Raw genomic sequence first — 16,744 nt, forward strand, 5'->3', positions numbered from 1 at the left:
TCCTAGCTTTTACGTAGGACAGTAATGGTGCCATCTTCCTCTCACTGTTACTGAGTGCTGGATACTGGCTGGACGCTCCAAATGCAAACGGTTAGCCTCCTGCCATTGAGGCGGACTTCCACCCGGCTAACACTCTTAAAAATAAAATCCTTATACCAATCAAAGAATGTTTAACATCACTTAACAAGTGTCACTTCCCAAAGTGCCACCTAATTTTGCTAGAACTACTGTTTAAAACTGTATTTTGCCTTTTATCAACATCCATTAGGTTACAGTAACTTCTGCACAGAAGCCAACACAGAGACCGAAGAAGGCCACCTGAATTTGTTGCCATTTGTTCATTGAACACATGTACACATGTTGGAGGACAAAAACAAGTCTCCCCAGACTACCAAAACTCTGTAACTCTGACTTTGTTTATGTAAGAGGATTAAAGTGGTTATTTTTAAGAGTCCACCTCAATGACAGGAGGATAAGAGTTAGCATTTGGAGAATCCAGCCAGTACACAGCATTCAGTGATCACCAGAGGAAGATATCACCACTACTGTCCTACAACAACTGGGGTGGGGGTGAAACAGTTTTTCTTTTCATAATGGGTGAACTATTCCTTTAAAGGTGACACTGCTGATAGTGATGCACAGGGTAAGACGTTTACACCAACCACCTGCCAAATGCTGGAGAGCTTATCTACTCTACCAGCCACTTTAGGAGGCAATCTTAATACTTCCCCTGGTGAAATAATTTAAGGGACTAGTGAGTTTAGAGAAGTAACAGCGACTGTGGCTGGAGAAAGAGCTCAGTTCCCAGTCTAGCATCTCTCTCTTTTATTTATTTATTTTTTTTGCAACACCATTTTACTTAGACAGCATTAAACAGATACAGGCTAAGGTTATTGTCTTCAAAATGATTGTAGAGGCACTGTTGCAAAGACAGAGCCAATGTAACCTGCAATTACAGTGCCAAAAAAACACAATTATTTAAATTTTCAATGGACAGCGGGCCTTAGTGGCGCAGACTGTGACTTCTTGCATTTATATTTAATAGATATTCCGATCTTTACATAATTTATATACAGACTAACAGGAACTGGACAGCTTCCCTAGTGCGCATATGGGTTCCCAAACTGGCCATGTCGTTTCATATGTTGTGACACATTACATGGTTCCTCCCTGGCTGGCCCTGGCTTTCTTACACACACAAAAAAGAAAGAAAGACAGAACTTACGAGTCAGATATTGCTTATTATTAGCTAAGCCAGTAGCTAACGTTAGCTGGCTACTTTTGCCCATGATGAATAAATAAATAATTAAGTACGAGAGGGACAAAGCCCCGTTGACACGACTCACCTGAACCGTGGGGAGTCCTTCAGACATTCCTCGAAATCCACAGTTATCTTCATATTTCCCGCTGTGTTAAAGCGCAGACTTAAACCAGTTGAATTAGCGGCGGTAATCCAGGCTGAGTGACTGGCTAGTTAGCTTGTGTGCTCCTGCGCTGCTGTCCTACCAGCTGGCTCCAATCAGCCCAATGTCTTGTCACCGTGCTAGCCAGCTAGCCGCACAGGCTAGCCCGCTACGAGTCAGAATGTAGGCAATGCAACCATAAACTATTGAACGCTATAAGTATGGTTGCTCAAACGCTACAAAAAAAATCTATTTCTGGGGGGAATGGTGCAGATAGCAAGAAGAAAGCTCCGTCCAGTAGCTAGGTCATAGCAGCCAGTGGGCGGAGAGGTTTTTCTCTAAACGCAAGCACTACTAGCTGAAGGAAAGATCGTCTACGTTTAGAAAGATGAATCTCTCTCTCTCTCTCTCTCTCTCTCTCTCTCTCTCTCTCTCTCTCTCTCTCTCTCTCTCTCTCTCTCTCTCTCGTCCACACGGGCTTTACATGGATAAAGCAAGTGTGAAATAAAAACAACAAATAGTACAATAAACAAAGGAACTGCTGTTAGAATATATGCAGATACAGACATATACAGATGTTATAAAATGACTAAAAGGGAAAAAAATGACAAATGTGGACTTGCAATTTTTTTAAAAAAAAGTTTGTGCATACAAATAAGTGGGAATTATTGTCTTCCAAAGGTGAGACATGTAGAAATGAATGCACTGACACTTAAACTGAAAAATAAGATTATAATATTATTTTCAGTATTCATTACTTTGTGGTGTTTTGTTGTTTACAAGGAGCACAAGGCTTTGGTCTCCAGTTTGCAGTTCCTCATTCACTAGTTAAGGGAAAATGTAGGGCTTCCATCCAGAAAAACATGACAGTATTTTTATTTATTTATTTATTTTTATTGGTGGATAATAATTATTATTTTCACCTCAGTTACATAGCGTAATGCATTTTAATGTAAGTCAGTTAGGTAGACATAAGTCAGAAATATCTATCTCTACAACTGTGTCAAAAGTAGTCACCATAATGTTGGTTGGTTGGTTTGCTTGTTTGCTTGCTTGTTTGTAATGATTAATATGTCAAGTCGGCTAAATTGGAATTAAGCGACGACGGAAGTAGATAGGAGTGATACCTCTCGTTCATCTATACACTCTCTATTAGAGCAGACAGGCGCTTCCTGATCCATTGAAAATAGCCGTGAATGCTGCTCGGGACAGCCAATGAGAGCACACACAGTTCAGAGTGTTGATACTTACTCTGACGTGTTTCGTGTTGTAGGTTTTACTACAAATTCTCCAAATGTATCCTTTATGTAATAACATTACAAAGCTACAAAGAGTCTCTGGGGTTGTATTTTATCTTGAGGGAAATCAGGTTCCTCGATCGCTTGCACTGAAATGTGGTTTAACGAGTCTAGAAAGTAGGTGGCGCATTCAACTTTGGCTAAATTTAAACAGACCAGACGGGCGGTATAAACCCTGTATAATCACAGTCCTCTTATCCCATTACAATTACTGGAAATCCAGTGGGAATGAGTGATTTCTCGTGTAACACTACCACCTGGCGGCCAGGATGGGAAACAGGAGTCAAGGAGAGTGTAGAGAGAGGGGATCACTGTCATTTCACCTTCAACAGCTTTTCCCGCACAGTCAGTGCTTGATTTTTAGTTTGCTGTTGAATTTGATTTACGTTGAGACATCTCCTGTCATGAGACATTCATACTCTACTAAAATAATTCCTATCATATAACTAAAATACGACGGAGTTTGAGGTCACATTGAGCAGAATTTTTTTTATTTTTATTTATATATACATTTTTTGAGATTTCGAGAATAAAATCGCAATATTACAAGAAAAAAGTCGTAATTTTACGAGATTAAAGTCGTCTTATTTCTAGTCAAAATATCTCATTACACTTAAAATAAGACATGATCAGCTTAGAAATTACTTGTCTTTAGACAATTTTCATTTGTTTCAAGTGCAAATTTTTACTTGTGACACAAGTGAACAAGTAAAAATTTGCTTGTTCCATTGGCAAAATTTGTTTCTTGTTTCAAGCTAATTTTCACTTGTTTCAAGTAAATTTTCACTTGAAACAAGTGAAAATTGTCTAAAGACAAGTAATTTCTGAGCTGATCATGTCTTATTTTAAGTGTAATGAGATATTTTGACTAGAAATAAGACATTTTTACTTGAAATAAGACAAATAATCTTGGTAAGATTTTGACTTTTTGCAGTGTAATGGCTAATTACTGGGTTAGCTTGCAGGGACATGGAGCCTCTCACCCTACAATTGGGGTGCTTAGGGACTGCTGGGAGAATGGAAAAGGTAAAAAGAAGAACTTTGGCCGGATAGGAAATGAAATAGCAGAAGATTTTGGAGTGGGGAGTCTTAGTTTTTGCCCCTCAGTTGTGTATCCAGCTGTGGGTCCTTGGATGTTAGTGTGGCCAGATGTGGATTGGCGGCTGCTGGAGGAGAGAAAGGCTGGAAGAGGAGTGAAAGCGGTGATGGCCTTTAAGGGTCTTACTTAGACTTTCTATAAGGATTTTACTTTATTATTCACGGATGGATCAAAAGACATGGAGACTGGGGTGACAGGATTTGGGGTAGTTGTTCCGGAGAGGGGGGTGTCTGTAAATAGGAGGACAACAGACCGTCTGGGTGTGTACACTGTGGAGATGGTAGCTGTTCTCGTGGCTCTGAGATGGGTGGAGTCTGCAAGGGTGGAGAGAGTGCTGATATATAGTGATTCCGCTTCTATACTGTCAAGCTTAAGATCCTTTCATTCTGGAAGCAGGCAGGGTATGTTATATGAGATCCTGATGTGTGTGACCCGGTGTGTGAGACAGGGATGTGATGTGAGATTTTTATGGGTCCCGGCACACGTAGGAGTGGGGGGCAATGAAGAGGCTGACGCATTGGCAAAGAGGGCTTTAAAGAAGGCAGTAGACAGACCGTAGAGGGTAGAAATGCATGTTAAGATTAGTAAGGCAGAGGCCAAGGGGATAATATGGGAAAAGGCCAATCAGTTGTGGCAGGCTAGATGGGATGGGGAGGAGAAAGGTCGGCACTTCTACCAGGTACAGCGTAATGTTAGAGGGAGTAAGATCAACAGAGGTAGGAGAGGAGATAGTTTTGATGAGATTGAGGTTGGGACATTGTGCACTGAATAAATCATTGAAGCTGATAGGGAGACATCAATGAGGGTTATGCGAGGGATGTGGGGAGGAGGAGGAGTCAGTGGGACATGTATTGCTGGGGTGCAGAATGTAGGAAGATCATTGAAAAGTGATGAGGGATAAGTTGAGGCGTCTGAGGGTCCAAAGATGTGAGCTGAAGGATATACTTAGTGAGGCTGGTGCAGCTAAATTGAGGGTGGTGGTGGAATTTATAAAGAGTATAGGAGTATATAATAGAATATGAGGGGAGGGATAATCCCCCCTCCCCTTCTTTCTTTTTTCTTTTCTTTTCTTTTTAATTTATTTAATTTTTTAAAATGATTATTATTTTTTTTCCCCAGTTATTTTATTATATTTATTTAGGATCAATTAGGGTAGGTGGAAAATAGAATATAGGATGGGATATAGGAGCCTGATCCACACCCCGGATCAGTAGGTGGCGGTAATGCCCCATCGCAAAGGTGGCCAGCTGCCGTTAAACACCATAAAGAAGAAGAAGAACAAGGTGTTGTGCCTGGGTGGTGATTGCTGTATTTTTTGATATCGAGAAAGCATATGATATGTTATGGAAAGAGGGACAACTTATCAAACTCAATAAATTAGGGGTAAATGGAAAGCTGTACAATTGGGTATTAGATTTCATGTTTGGGAGAACAATAGAAGTTAAAGTGGATGCAGAATATTCTAAAGTATATCAAGTGGTGAATGAAACACCACAGGGAAGTGTCTGTAGTCCAATCATGTTTAATACAATGATTAATGATATTTTTGAGCAAGTTGAGCAAGGTATAGGGAAATCGCTATATCCTGATGATGGGGCCTTATGGGTAAGGGGGCGGAATCTCAACTATATACAGAAGAAACTGCAGGCGGCAATTGAGAAGGTGGAACAGTGGTCCGATGAATGGGGTTTTAAGTTTTCTGTTGCGAAGACACAAGTGATATGTTTTTCTAGACGTCACAAGGAGATCTCCCTGAACCTGTATGGCCAAGTAATTGAGCAGGTCAGTGTGATTAGATTACTTGGAATGTGGTTTGATGAAAAGTTGACTTGGAGGCAGCACATTGATAAAGTGAGGGACAAATGTAAAAGGATCAACAATCTTCTAAGATGCCTGTCAGGAAGAGACTGGGGAGCAACCAGGGCATCGTTATTAAATATATATCAGGCCATGATGAGAGCGACACTAGATTATGGATGTATTGGGTATTTAGCAGCAGCAGCGAGTCATCTTAAAAAACTGGATGTACAGCAGGCACAGGGACTGAGGATATGTAGTGGAGCATTTAAATCCTCTCCAGTAGCAGCTATACAAGTTGAAATGGGGGAACAGCCGTTATCGATAAAAAGACTGAAACTTATGCTAGCGTACTGGGTCAACCTTCAGGGGCATAGTAACTCACACCCTGCTAAAGCCATCCTGGAAGACTGTTGGGAACATAATGACACTAATTATATGAGTTTGGGATGGATAGGGAATATAAAAGCAGAACAAGCAGGTTTATGTTGTATCCAATTCAGTCCAACTAATAGCATCAGATAGCTGGGCAGCACTTACAAGTATCAATACCCTGAAATCATGTAGGCAAGATCTCATTTTTGAAATACACAATGTACTTTACAGAATGCACAGGAGGGGTCTGAAGGTCTGCTTTATTTGGGTTCCTGCTCATGTAGGATTAGAAGGAAATGAAGATGTGGATATTCTGGCCAAGCAGTCACTTAAATCACAAACAGTAAATATGGAAATTCCTTTAAGTAGGGCAGAAGGGAAAGCAATAATTAAGAAACATGTGGAAAAGGCGTGGCAGGAATATTGGGACATCCAAGACACAGGAAGACACCTCTATAACATACAGAAACAGGTTGGGTTGAGAAGAAGGATGGGCAGGAGCCGGAGGGAAGAGGCAATCATCACATGACTTAGGATAGGTCGCACAGGACTAAATGACACACTTCACAGAATAGGTAACCACCCCGATGGTAAATGTGGTCACTGTGGTGTATCTGAATCGGTCTAGCATGTACTGTTGGAGTATAGAGCACATGAGGAGGAGGGGAGGGCACTGATAACAGCAGCAAAAAAAAGCCAACATATGCCTGAATATAGGGAATCAACTTGGGATAGAATCAAAGATATTCAGTCATCTAATTACATATTTAAAAGTTACAAGACTGATGGAGAGGATTTTGTTTCCTTTTTTTTTTTTTTTTTTCTGGTCTGTTAATCTACTGTCCCACACTCCAGTCCAGTAGGTGGCGGTAATGCACCTTCTAGTCGGTTGCCAACCGCCAATAAAACCCATTGAAGAAGACGAAGAAGAAGATGAAGAAGAAGAAGAAGAAGAAGAAGTGTTGTGCCTGGCCACATAAGCTGTGTCCCAATTCAGGGTCTGCATCCTTTTTTTTTTTTTTTTTTTTTTTTTTTTTTAATTTTATTTACAACGTACAATATACAATATATAATGGGGTTAGAGAAAAAGAGACAAAACATCAACACAAACAAAGAGAGAAAGAAACATCAAAAGGACAAAGAAAAAACAAAACAAAACAAAACAAAAAACAAACAAAAAAAACCCATAAAACATAAACCAGAGTACAGATTAGATACATAGAGAGATGCATGATATGCAGTCATCAATTTTTATAATATTTTTCCAAAACGGAGCCAGTTTTTAGAGCCTTCTTGCTTTCAAGTCCATCAATAATTGTGCAGTACTGCTTGAGTTCATTAAGGAAGTGATCAAAGCTGGGTTTGGAGTCAGTCCATTTTTTCTTATGAATATGAAATTTTCCTAGAAAAAGCAGTAGCTGTACAAAAAAATAGTCTTTTTCCTTTTGATTTTCTTCAAAACAAATAAAAATGTCTTTCTCTTTTAAGTTGATTGCTTGCCCAGTTTTCCTGTTAATGTAGTTTCGCACATCCCCCCAGAACCTTCGAGCATACATAGAGTGATAAAACAGATGGCAAATAGTTTCTTCCTCAGATCCACAGAAAACACAAGAATACTCAATATTAATGTTAAACCTCTCCAAGGTTTTTTTTTTTTTTTGCTGGATATATTTTATGCATTATTTTAAACGAAACCTCTTTAACTTTATTATTCAAACAAAATTTATCCCCAGTTAACCAAATTTTCCTCCAGTCAATATCCTTATACATCACTGTCCAAAAGAATTTTGCTGAGGGTACAGCTACAGTCAGGATGAGGCTCCTGATAAATTTATTCGAGCATTTATTCTTAATAATATCAATACCTCCAAGAAACAAAGCATTACTGGATGGATCTTTCACAGAAACAGTTGACTCTCTAATCAGCTGTAGTGCACTCCTTGGTATGGCATCAAAGACCACTGCATATTCTTTTGGGGTAATTGGTAATCTAAATTTATCAAGGAATTCTTCATACCTTAGTAGCTGTCCCTCAGCATTCACCAGTTGTTGAACTAAAACAATGCCATTCTCAACCCATTTTTTATAGTATAATGATTTATTCTTATATTGAATATTCTTGTTATTCCAAATGAAGTATCTTGTTGCAGAGAAGTTATGCTTGTACACCAGTTTCCAGGCCAGCAACGCTTGTTTATGAAAATTAGCTAATTTAACAGGTAATTTCTCAATCTCATAATCACACTTTAACAGAAATTGTAGACCACCAACAGAGTTAAAAATGTATTTTGGGGGTCTGCATCCTTCGAAGGCTGCATTTGAAGGCCAGTTACGTCACAACACTGCGCGAAGGCCTGTCCCAATTCATCCAAAGCCGAAGGATCCTTCAAATGCGCACTTCAAATGCGGCCTTCTTTTCAGCCGTTGGTAGCCGATTCGAAGGCTGCACCGCGACTAGCCTTTGCAGGCTCCCGTATCCCAAAATGCTTTGCATGCTGCTGCTAAGTCAGAGAAAAATTAACCGAAATGGCAACGCCAACGGCGGCATCTAGTGGCGATTCGACATATAAATGTAAGTATTCAGATTTCACATTATAAAATATTCGGTTTTTACTAATTTGAACATCCAAACGCCATATATGTTAAACCAAAACCCTAAAATTCAGTTAAAATGTGTGATATGTGAAATATGTGACTAATAATGCTGAGTAACGGTTAGCTTGATGCTATACAAACTTCACTTTCAGAAGTTTGAGAGGTTGCTTCATATAATGTACATAAAAAGACCATCAGATTTATATTATTTTATGTTGATCTAAAATAAAAATTTATTTTATTTTTACAGACTGTCAATTTTAAAGTCTAGTAAAACGTTTGGAGTGAGTAAATAAATAAATAGATAGATAAATCAGTCAGTCAATCATTCTGATTTTTTAAAAAAATATATTTTAACCCTTTTTCTTTTGTTGTAACACAAAACATCTTTTATTGTGTCTTAGGGAGCAAGGAGCAGACTGAGAAATTTATCAGGCTGAGAGTGGAGAACGACTGTCTTTTCACTGGGGCCAAGCATTCGGCAGCAGTCGGATGGAGGTAAGGCAATACATAGGCCATTTGTCAGTGTCCTGATGTCACTTTTTGTAAATCCTTGCATCCCCGTGTTAATATGATCTTGCGCTTACCTTTTCTCTTGTTTCTCTGTGTTTAGAATCATACTGGAGAAGATGGGCCTGCTGGGGAGGGTGGAGCCCCAGCAGGCAAAAAAAAAAATGGGACAACTTAAAAAAAAATATAAGGTAGGTGCAGATTTGAATGATGATGTGAAGACAAACTTATATTTGTTTTAACCATGCAAATAAATACATACTTTGCTGAACGTTGCTGAAGTGAATGACTTCCACTGCCTTAGGATTGCAAATACCCAGGGACTGGAGAGGGCGTCAGTGGCAAGCCCACCGCTGCAACCTGGCCCTGGTTTGCCCTCATGGACGAGGTGTTGGGACAGAGGCCGTCCATCCCAGGAGAGGAGAGAGAGAGAGAGCAGAGAGAGAATCGAGAGGCTCTTCTCTCTCCTCAAGAGAATGGTTGAACGGCGGTAGCCCATTTTGTATATAGTTAATTAGTTGTTTTTATTTGTTTTTTTTTATTTTTGTAGGCTAGTCTATTTATGTAATTCCAATTTCACAGTCTATATAGTTATTTCATTTTATATTTATGTTGGTGTTTTGAGTTCCTGCTGTAAAAAAGTTTTTATGTTTTAAAAATTAAATTATTGTTACTGTTATTGTTAAATTTTTGTTATACTGTCACATGTCATCTTGTATTTAGTACTTACAACTTCAGTACACTTTATAAAAGCGTTAGCAAACAGCATCAAGTGTTACTTGTCAGGGACAGCAAGGGATTTAATACAAACAAATCTTACCATTTTCAACTATTTACAGAATTACAACAGAACAAACCATTTACAATTTACAGATTTTTATTTAAAAAAAATGTACAAGTTATAATTATGAACAAAAACAGATAAAAAAAAAAAACACAAAAAACATATATTGTATATTTAAGTAAAACTTTGCAAGCATCATCTGCAGAATGTACTTAAGAGTCTCTGATACCTACAAAACAGAGTATAAAGAATGCAGAACAAGACCGACGAGGAAGAAATGGATGTCAGTTGACTACAATATATTCAGCTGAACAGAAAATACCCAAACAATGGTCTAAGTTCTTGTCTTGTGGTGACAACAAAGAACAACTGCAACAGTTTCTTGCTGTTTTTACATTTTTGTGTTTTTAATTTAATTTGTGTTTTAATGCTTCTTGCACTCTTATGTAAAGCACTTTGATTTGCATTGTGTATGAAATGTGCTATACAAATAAATTTGCCTTGCTTTGCCTTACTTATTATTAAGTCATGCTTCTGAACAGATCAAGTTACACACCAAAAGCTTATAAACTTGTCAGTTTATGGTCTATTATAAATAAATTACGAAAATTAATATTGAATATTAGAACAATATGAGAAGATTACATAAAAATCACAGAACTGGCGATTTTAAGCACCTGCAAAAGAATTTACAGTCTGGGTATACAATTACATTACATAAACGTATTGATGATGATGATTCTATACCATAGACCACAGACTGTAGGTTTTTGACACAAGAAGTAAATAAGACGAGCTGTCAGTCTGCTTCCTCCCGGTTAGCGTGTTTACCACAGATACAGAAAAAAAAGCTAGATACACTCCTAATCAAAATCTTAAGACCAGTTGAGAAATTGCAAGAATTTACATTTTGCACTGTTGGATCTTAAAAAGGTTCTAAGTAGAGCTTCAAAATGCAAAGAGAAGAAATGGGAATGAGACAAAAAAAAAAAAAAAAAAAAATTGAGTAAGCAATTTATTGCAAACAACCAATAAACTGAAATAGGCTGTTCATCAGCTGATCAACAGTTTAAGACCACAGCTTTTAAAAGCCCCAATCTTGGCAAAAATGTGGATTCAGTGTGATTTTCTGTCAGGTATCCACACTGTCATGACCTCCTGATGGCAAAGGCAAAAAAACTTTGTCTTTGAACGCGGTCGGTTTGTTGAGCTGCATAAGCAAGGCCCAACAACAAGGCTGCTGTACCCGTACATCATGCATGTGATGAATAAAAATCTTGAATCTAGGCAACGTGGCTAAATATAGGTTCTCTGGGAAGTCACGGCTCTCCCCTTTGCAGACATTTCATTTATTTATTTATTTATTTTATTTTATTTTATTCATTGAAAAACAAAACAAACAAACAAACAAAAACAAAACAAAACAAAACAAACAAAAAAAACATTATAAACACAACATTCCCAAAGACATGCCCACCTTCTGCTAATCCCATGCAGTTTGGGCCACAAACCATGCAGTCCAAATGTGTTCTTTTGGCCTGCTGTAAAATGGTTTGTTTGTGCAGACTGGGGCCTAAACAGTCTTGAAGTTGCATTAATTGGCTTTGACTGGAAAGCTGAGACTCTTGTGGACTCAATGAGCCACATTTGATTCATGTGTGATGATGTTAGCCCCCATAGCAGCCATTCCACTGGAGTCAGAGCATTTTTTCAAACTGGACATCACTGTATAAAATGACCTATAGTAGTTGTGATGCTGGCTGACACAGTTTGTGCTGCACTGTTTCAACCATTTTCTTGCTTGCAGTCACGTGATTGCAAAGATCAGGTGTTTTTGGGTCATAATAGCCTGCTTTGTTTTTATTTTTTATTTTTTTTTTGCCATTCTCTTAATTTTCCACAGACAATTCAGAGTTTTCCGCGTTGTCCTGGATGCGATATCCCAGTCACTGGACGACACAGGCATCATTTTCATCATCATGGTGCTAGTAACGTATACATTTTCTATTGTACTGCGTTTACTGTGTGGGCAAAGCGACCCAGATTTTGGGACGTTTAGAAGAACAGCCTTCAGCCTGTTGGACATCGAAGAGAAATTCTCAAAGGCCAACGGTGAGTCTGTGTGAGCGACTGAGCAGCTGCCACCCAAACGTCTGAACCTGGAGTTGACAGTGACAGTCATACTGCACATGTTCTATAAATGTTTGACCAAACTTCACCTTAAGTTTGACAAAGTTTAAGGTGAACTTAAATTTGACAAAACACCCGATACCAGGAGAATGATGTGTGATTTTTCCCCTGAATTTTATCAACATTGTGACTGTTAGAAAGCATTATCAGCGTTTTAATTTTAAATGGATGTCCAGGGTTCAAATCCCCAGCTCAGCAAATCCAACAATGTGGCCGTTCATGTAGCCAGTGCGGCTACATGTGACTGCTTGAGGTCATTATGTATTGAGTTGAAGATTGTATTGTCAAATTTGCAATCCAATGTTTTGGGCCAAATAGCCTTTTCCCAACTTCCCCAGACTGAGACCAGATGTTGGACACCATTTTCTCCTCTGGACGTCCATTGGTTCAGTTCCTATGGGTAGCATTTTCTGTTAGCTTAGCATAAAGACTTGGATTCTATGGGAGTTGTTAGCCTGGCTGTGTCAAAGTGAAAAAATAACCTTAAAGCAGCTCTGAAGCAAGAAAACTGCAATTTAAAGCTAACTATATAGTTAGAGGACTTTGAGCTACAAGGTGATGCTGCTTTGAATGAACTTTTTCTGTGGCCACAGAGGGCACTCACACCGCTGATCTGTATAATCATATCACATAATATTCTTGTCATAGTACTTGTCCTGATGTCTGACTTACAGTATGTATGTATGTTTTGTGATTTCAGGATACATTGTCATCGTCTTGATCTGTGTGCTGTACACCATTTGCTCCATCTTGTTAAAGTAAGTCAGTGTCGGGCTGGGCGGGGTGCGTTTCAGTGCATGTTGATTTTAAGGATGGGAGCCTCAGTCCAGGTCACATCTTGTTTGGGAATAATCAACAACCAGTTTTTCTCAGTGCCATGGACATGTACAGTATGTTCTGTTTCTCAAGAGCACTGACCAAATTCACAAGGAATGACCTTTACATGTGCAGGTGAACACGCATAATGTGAAACACGTTTGGTCTCACCGTGAAGGAATTCCCTGTCATGGATGTTGTAAATAAAGGTTTCCACTGTTACTCCTGACAGTTTGGTCTACGCTGTGTTTGTGGATTATGTGGCAAAAAAAACTGAGAGAAAGAACTGACAGCCAGCAGCAACAGGTACAGGCCATCTGAGGCCGTGAGGTGCCACACTGTGTATTTACTTATTTTGATTTTTTTTTTTTTTTACATTTTGAACTGAGTCAAAATGTGTTAACAGGAACAGGCCGAGGCTGAGGACCACACACACTCACACCAGGATGCAGGTGGGTTTGCCTTCAGGTGTGTTGTTGATGTAATGGATGAGCCTCAGTGCAGCAAGTCTGAGTCCCAAGACCGACCAGAGGCCTTGACATTCAGACCTGGTATTTTAGTTTGAGGTGTGTGTGTGTGTGTGTGTGTGTGTGTGTGTGTGTGTGTATACACACACACACACACACACACACACACACACACACACACACACACAGGCACAGCCAAGCTAACAACTCCCATAGAATCCAAGTCTTCATGCTAAGCTAACAGAAAATACTACCCATAGGAACTGAACCAACGGACGTCCACAGGAGTTGTAGTTTTTATTTCATGTCGTGTCCGACAACGGGAGGGTTTTAACAGATGACGTCCTGACGTTAGCTTTGTTGCTGCTGTTAGCTGTCCCTGTCAGCTGCAGCCAGCTTGATGTTTTATAGCAGGGGTGTCAAATTGGTGCCATGGAGGGCCGAGAGGCTGCAGGTTTTCATTCCAACCCAAAACTCCACCAGGTGATTTCACTGATGAGTCCCTCCTCTCTGCTTGAAGGTGACATGATCATTGAAATCACCTGCTGGAGTTTTGGGTTGGAATGAAAACCTGCAGCCTCTCGACCCTTCATGGCACCAGTTTGACACCCCTGCTTTAAAGATATCGCGATGTCCCAGAACTGAATAAATAGCATGCATAGCAACGCAAAACTGCTTTGCTAGCTCAATCATGTCGTAACTAAGATATCCGCTGGAAAAAAAAAATTCTCAATGACCTTTTATTGAGTTACTGAGTCCGCTACACCGCTAACGACTAACAGCTAACGGTTAGCCCAGCTAATCTCCCTCTATTAGGCAATGAGTCTTATCGTCAGCCTAATAGCATAATTGCCTAACTCATATTTGAACATTTTTGGAAAACAAGAAAAAACACAATTTTTAGCAAACACATTGGTATTTTTTATTGAAAAAGTAACAGTTAGTTCATCCAGAACTGTGAACAAGATTGCAAAAAGAAAAAAACACAACATCAATTCCATAACATGAAAAACTGACTTAGGCAGAATATGCCATGACTTAGGCATTTTTTTCCGTACACAGTAAATATGTGTGAATTCCTAAAAAATACAAAAATGGGTATGTTTTATTTAAAGGGCTATTTAGGTCGTCACCAAAGAAACATAAAGTACCTGACACATAAACTTTGATAACAATTTTAGTTATAGTAATTTTGTGGAAGTTTAAACTGCAGGGGTTGACCCCAAACATAAAAGATGTTCAAAAATGTGAACATAACAGGAGGGTTAATGATGAGGGAGATCATCGTAATACTGATGAGCCACTCTTGGTAGAACGTGTTTCATTGACTGCAAATCACTGAATTTCCTAAGGGAAATTGGCAGCTGGGCAGGAAAGAGTGGGACCCACTGGAATGATGTTTTGGGGCTGCTGACTCGCTGAGGCAGGTCCTCCCAGTCACACTCAAAATCCAGCTTGAACTGGATTGAAAAAGGAAAGGACTTTAAACAAATGTATTTTATTTCAAATTGTAATCATGTTTTGCTAGCATTAGCTAGCTCTTCCACTACATTATATCTTGTTGCAGAAATGTGATTAAAAGTTTAAACACAGTTCCTAATCTCCTTGACTGAAAGTACATTTACTGTCTAGAAAGTTGGAGGAATAAACCAGCTTACCAGATGAATCAAAGAGAAGACTTCACTTCTGTTCAACTTTTTTGTACGGTCAGCCATCTCTGTACATTGCGGCAAAAATGCCTAAGTCAAGGAGATGACTTAGGCAGATAGTGATTTTGGACTATAAAAACCATTCTGATAGGCTGAGGACGTAGCCAATAAGGCAGGGTGATGCAGCATTGTTAGGAGAGTAGAGTTAGGCAGAAATCTCAATTTGGCCAAAAAATGACTTAGGCAATTATGCTATGAGGCTGACGTTATGTTGAGGCTAATCTATCAGTCAGCATTAGCTGCCCTTACCGTAGCCAGTTAACGTTACCGCGGGGTCGACAAACATTGCTAATAAGACAATCCGAGGTTCCCTTCAGCAACCATTATTCTTACCTTCATTACACTATCCCGCTCTTCCTCTCCAACGTCTCGTGTAGTTCTTGGCAGAAAAGACCACTACTGAATCGACATCAGGTATTCAAACGTCATTGGTGTAGACACCTGTCACTCAAATATGTCTGACCAATGGGGAAGCATCCGCCCACTGCCGTGTCAAAATGATTGAATCGTAAAAAAAAAACGACTCCAAAACTTTTTTCACTTCAGCCATAAAAAAACAACTGCAAAACTTTTTTCACTTCAATCCAAAAAAAAAAAAAATACTCCAAAACTTTTTTCATTTCAATCAACAATATTAACAATATCTCAAATATTTTTTTGCAAACAAAATATTACTTCAATAAAAAAATATTTTCAATCAAATAATAACTCACTTCAATAAAAAAAAATCAATCAAAGAAAAAAAAGTTCAAATGCAATTTTTTAAGTTTCACATATTTTTTTTTAGCATCCAAACACTTTTCTTTGATTAAAATTTTTTTGATTGAAGTTTTTTTTTTTTGAATTTTTTTTTTTTTTTGATTGAAGCAACTTTTTTTTTGATTGAATAATAAAAACACAAATGTCCTACCTATAATATGGCCCAAACACAAAAAAGATTACTTCAACCAAAAAATATATTTTCAATCAAAAAAACCTTCAATCAAAAAAATTTCAAAGAAAAAGTGTTTGAATGAAAGAGACCCAAAAAAATTGCATTTGAACTTTTTCTTTGATTTAAAATTTATTTTTGATTGAAGTTTTTTTTTTTTATTGAAAATATTTTTTTGAATGAAGCCACTTTTTGATTGAATAATACAGACACAAATCTACTTTCATAAAGATCTAAATGTATGTTTTATTAGAAATATACATATTTTTGCCTCATTAAGATTACCAACTACAGGCGATAATTTGCCCACTTTTATACTGATGAACACATCACTGGATCCTAGTCAGCGAAGAGGAAATCAAACTTTATGCATTAGGAATAGTAGGAATACTTATTAACTGCTAAAAATAAATACAATTAAGTGTGCAGATTAAATGAGTCAATAATTGTGTTGTGGTGTGTATTGTGTGTAATGAACTGGGATGTCAGGTTTGTTTCTGATTGCACTTGAAGCTGAATGTTCAGCCTTCCTTTCCAGACAGATGGAGAGAAGAGACACAGCACATCGCAGACTGCAGATTTCAAAAGCTTGCTGTGGATGTGAGCAGCATAAAGAGAGAAGCTGTTTAATCCAGTGCCCGGAGTGCTGAGCTTCCAGACAGAGAAGAAAAGTCAAGGATACTGCCATGGCTGCTCTTGATGCTCTGTATTATTCATCTCGGTGCTATTCAACCTCTCTCAGAACATACCAGAAAAAAAAAGACACTAGC

The 16,744-nt window shown here is 38.5% G+C and overlaps 1 protein-coding gene across 3 annotated transcripts in view; it reads right to left on the reverse strand.

Annotated features, from left to right (window-relative positions):
- LOC115357508 (arf-GAP with coiled-coil, ANK repeat and PH domain-containing protein 2) overlaps positions 1–1,766 on the reverse strand; it is a 67,940-nt gene extending 66,174 nt beyond the window's left edge. For all 3 annotated transcript variants that reach the window (XM_030048990.1, XM_030048991.1, XM_030048989.1), the window contains exon 1: positions 1,347–1,766. In XM_030048990.1, the coding sequence (XP_029904850.1) occupies positions 1,347–1,399 (53 nt within the window). In that variant the 5' untranslated portion in view covers positions 1,400–1,766. The remainder of the gene's footprint in view (positions 1–1,346) is intronic.
- Positions 1,767–16,744: the final 14,978 nt, after the last annotated feature.

This window comes from Myripristis murdjan, chromosome 4 (genome assembly GCF_902150065.1).
Source record: "Myripristis murdjan chromosome 4, fMyrMur1.1, whole genome shotgun sequence".
NCBI classification, from domain to species: domain Eukaryota; kingdom Metazoa; phylum Chordata; class Actinopteri; order Holocentriformes; family Holocentridae; genus Myripristis; species Myripristis murdjan.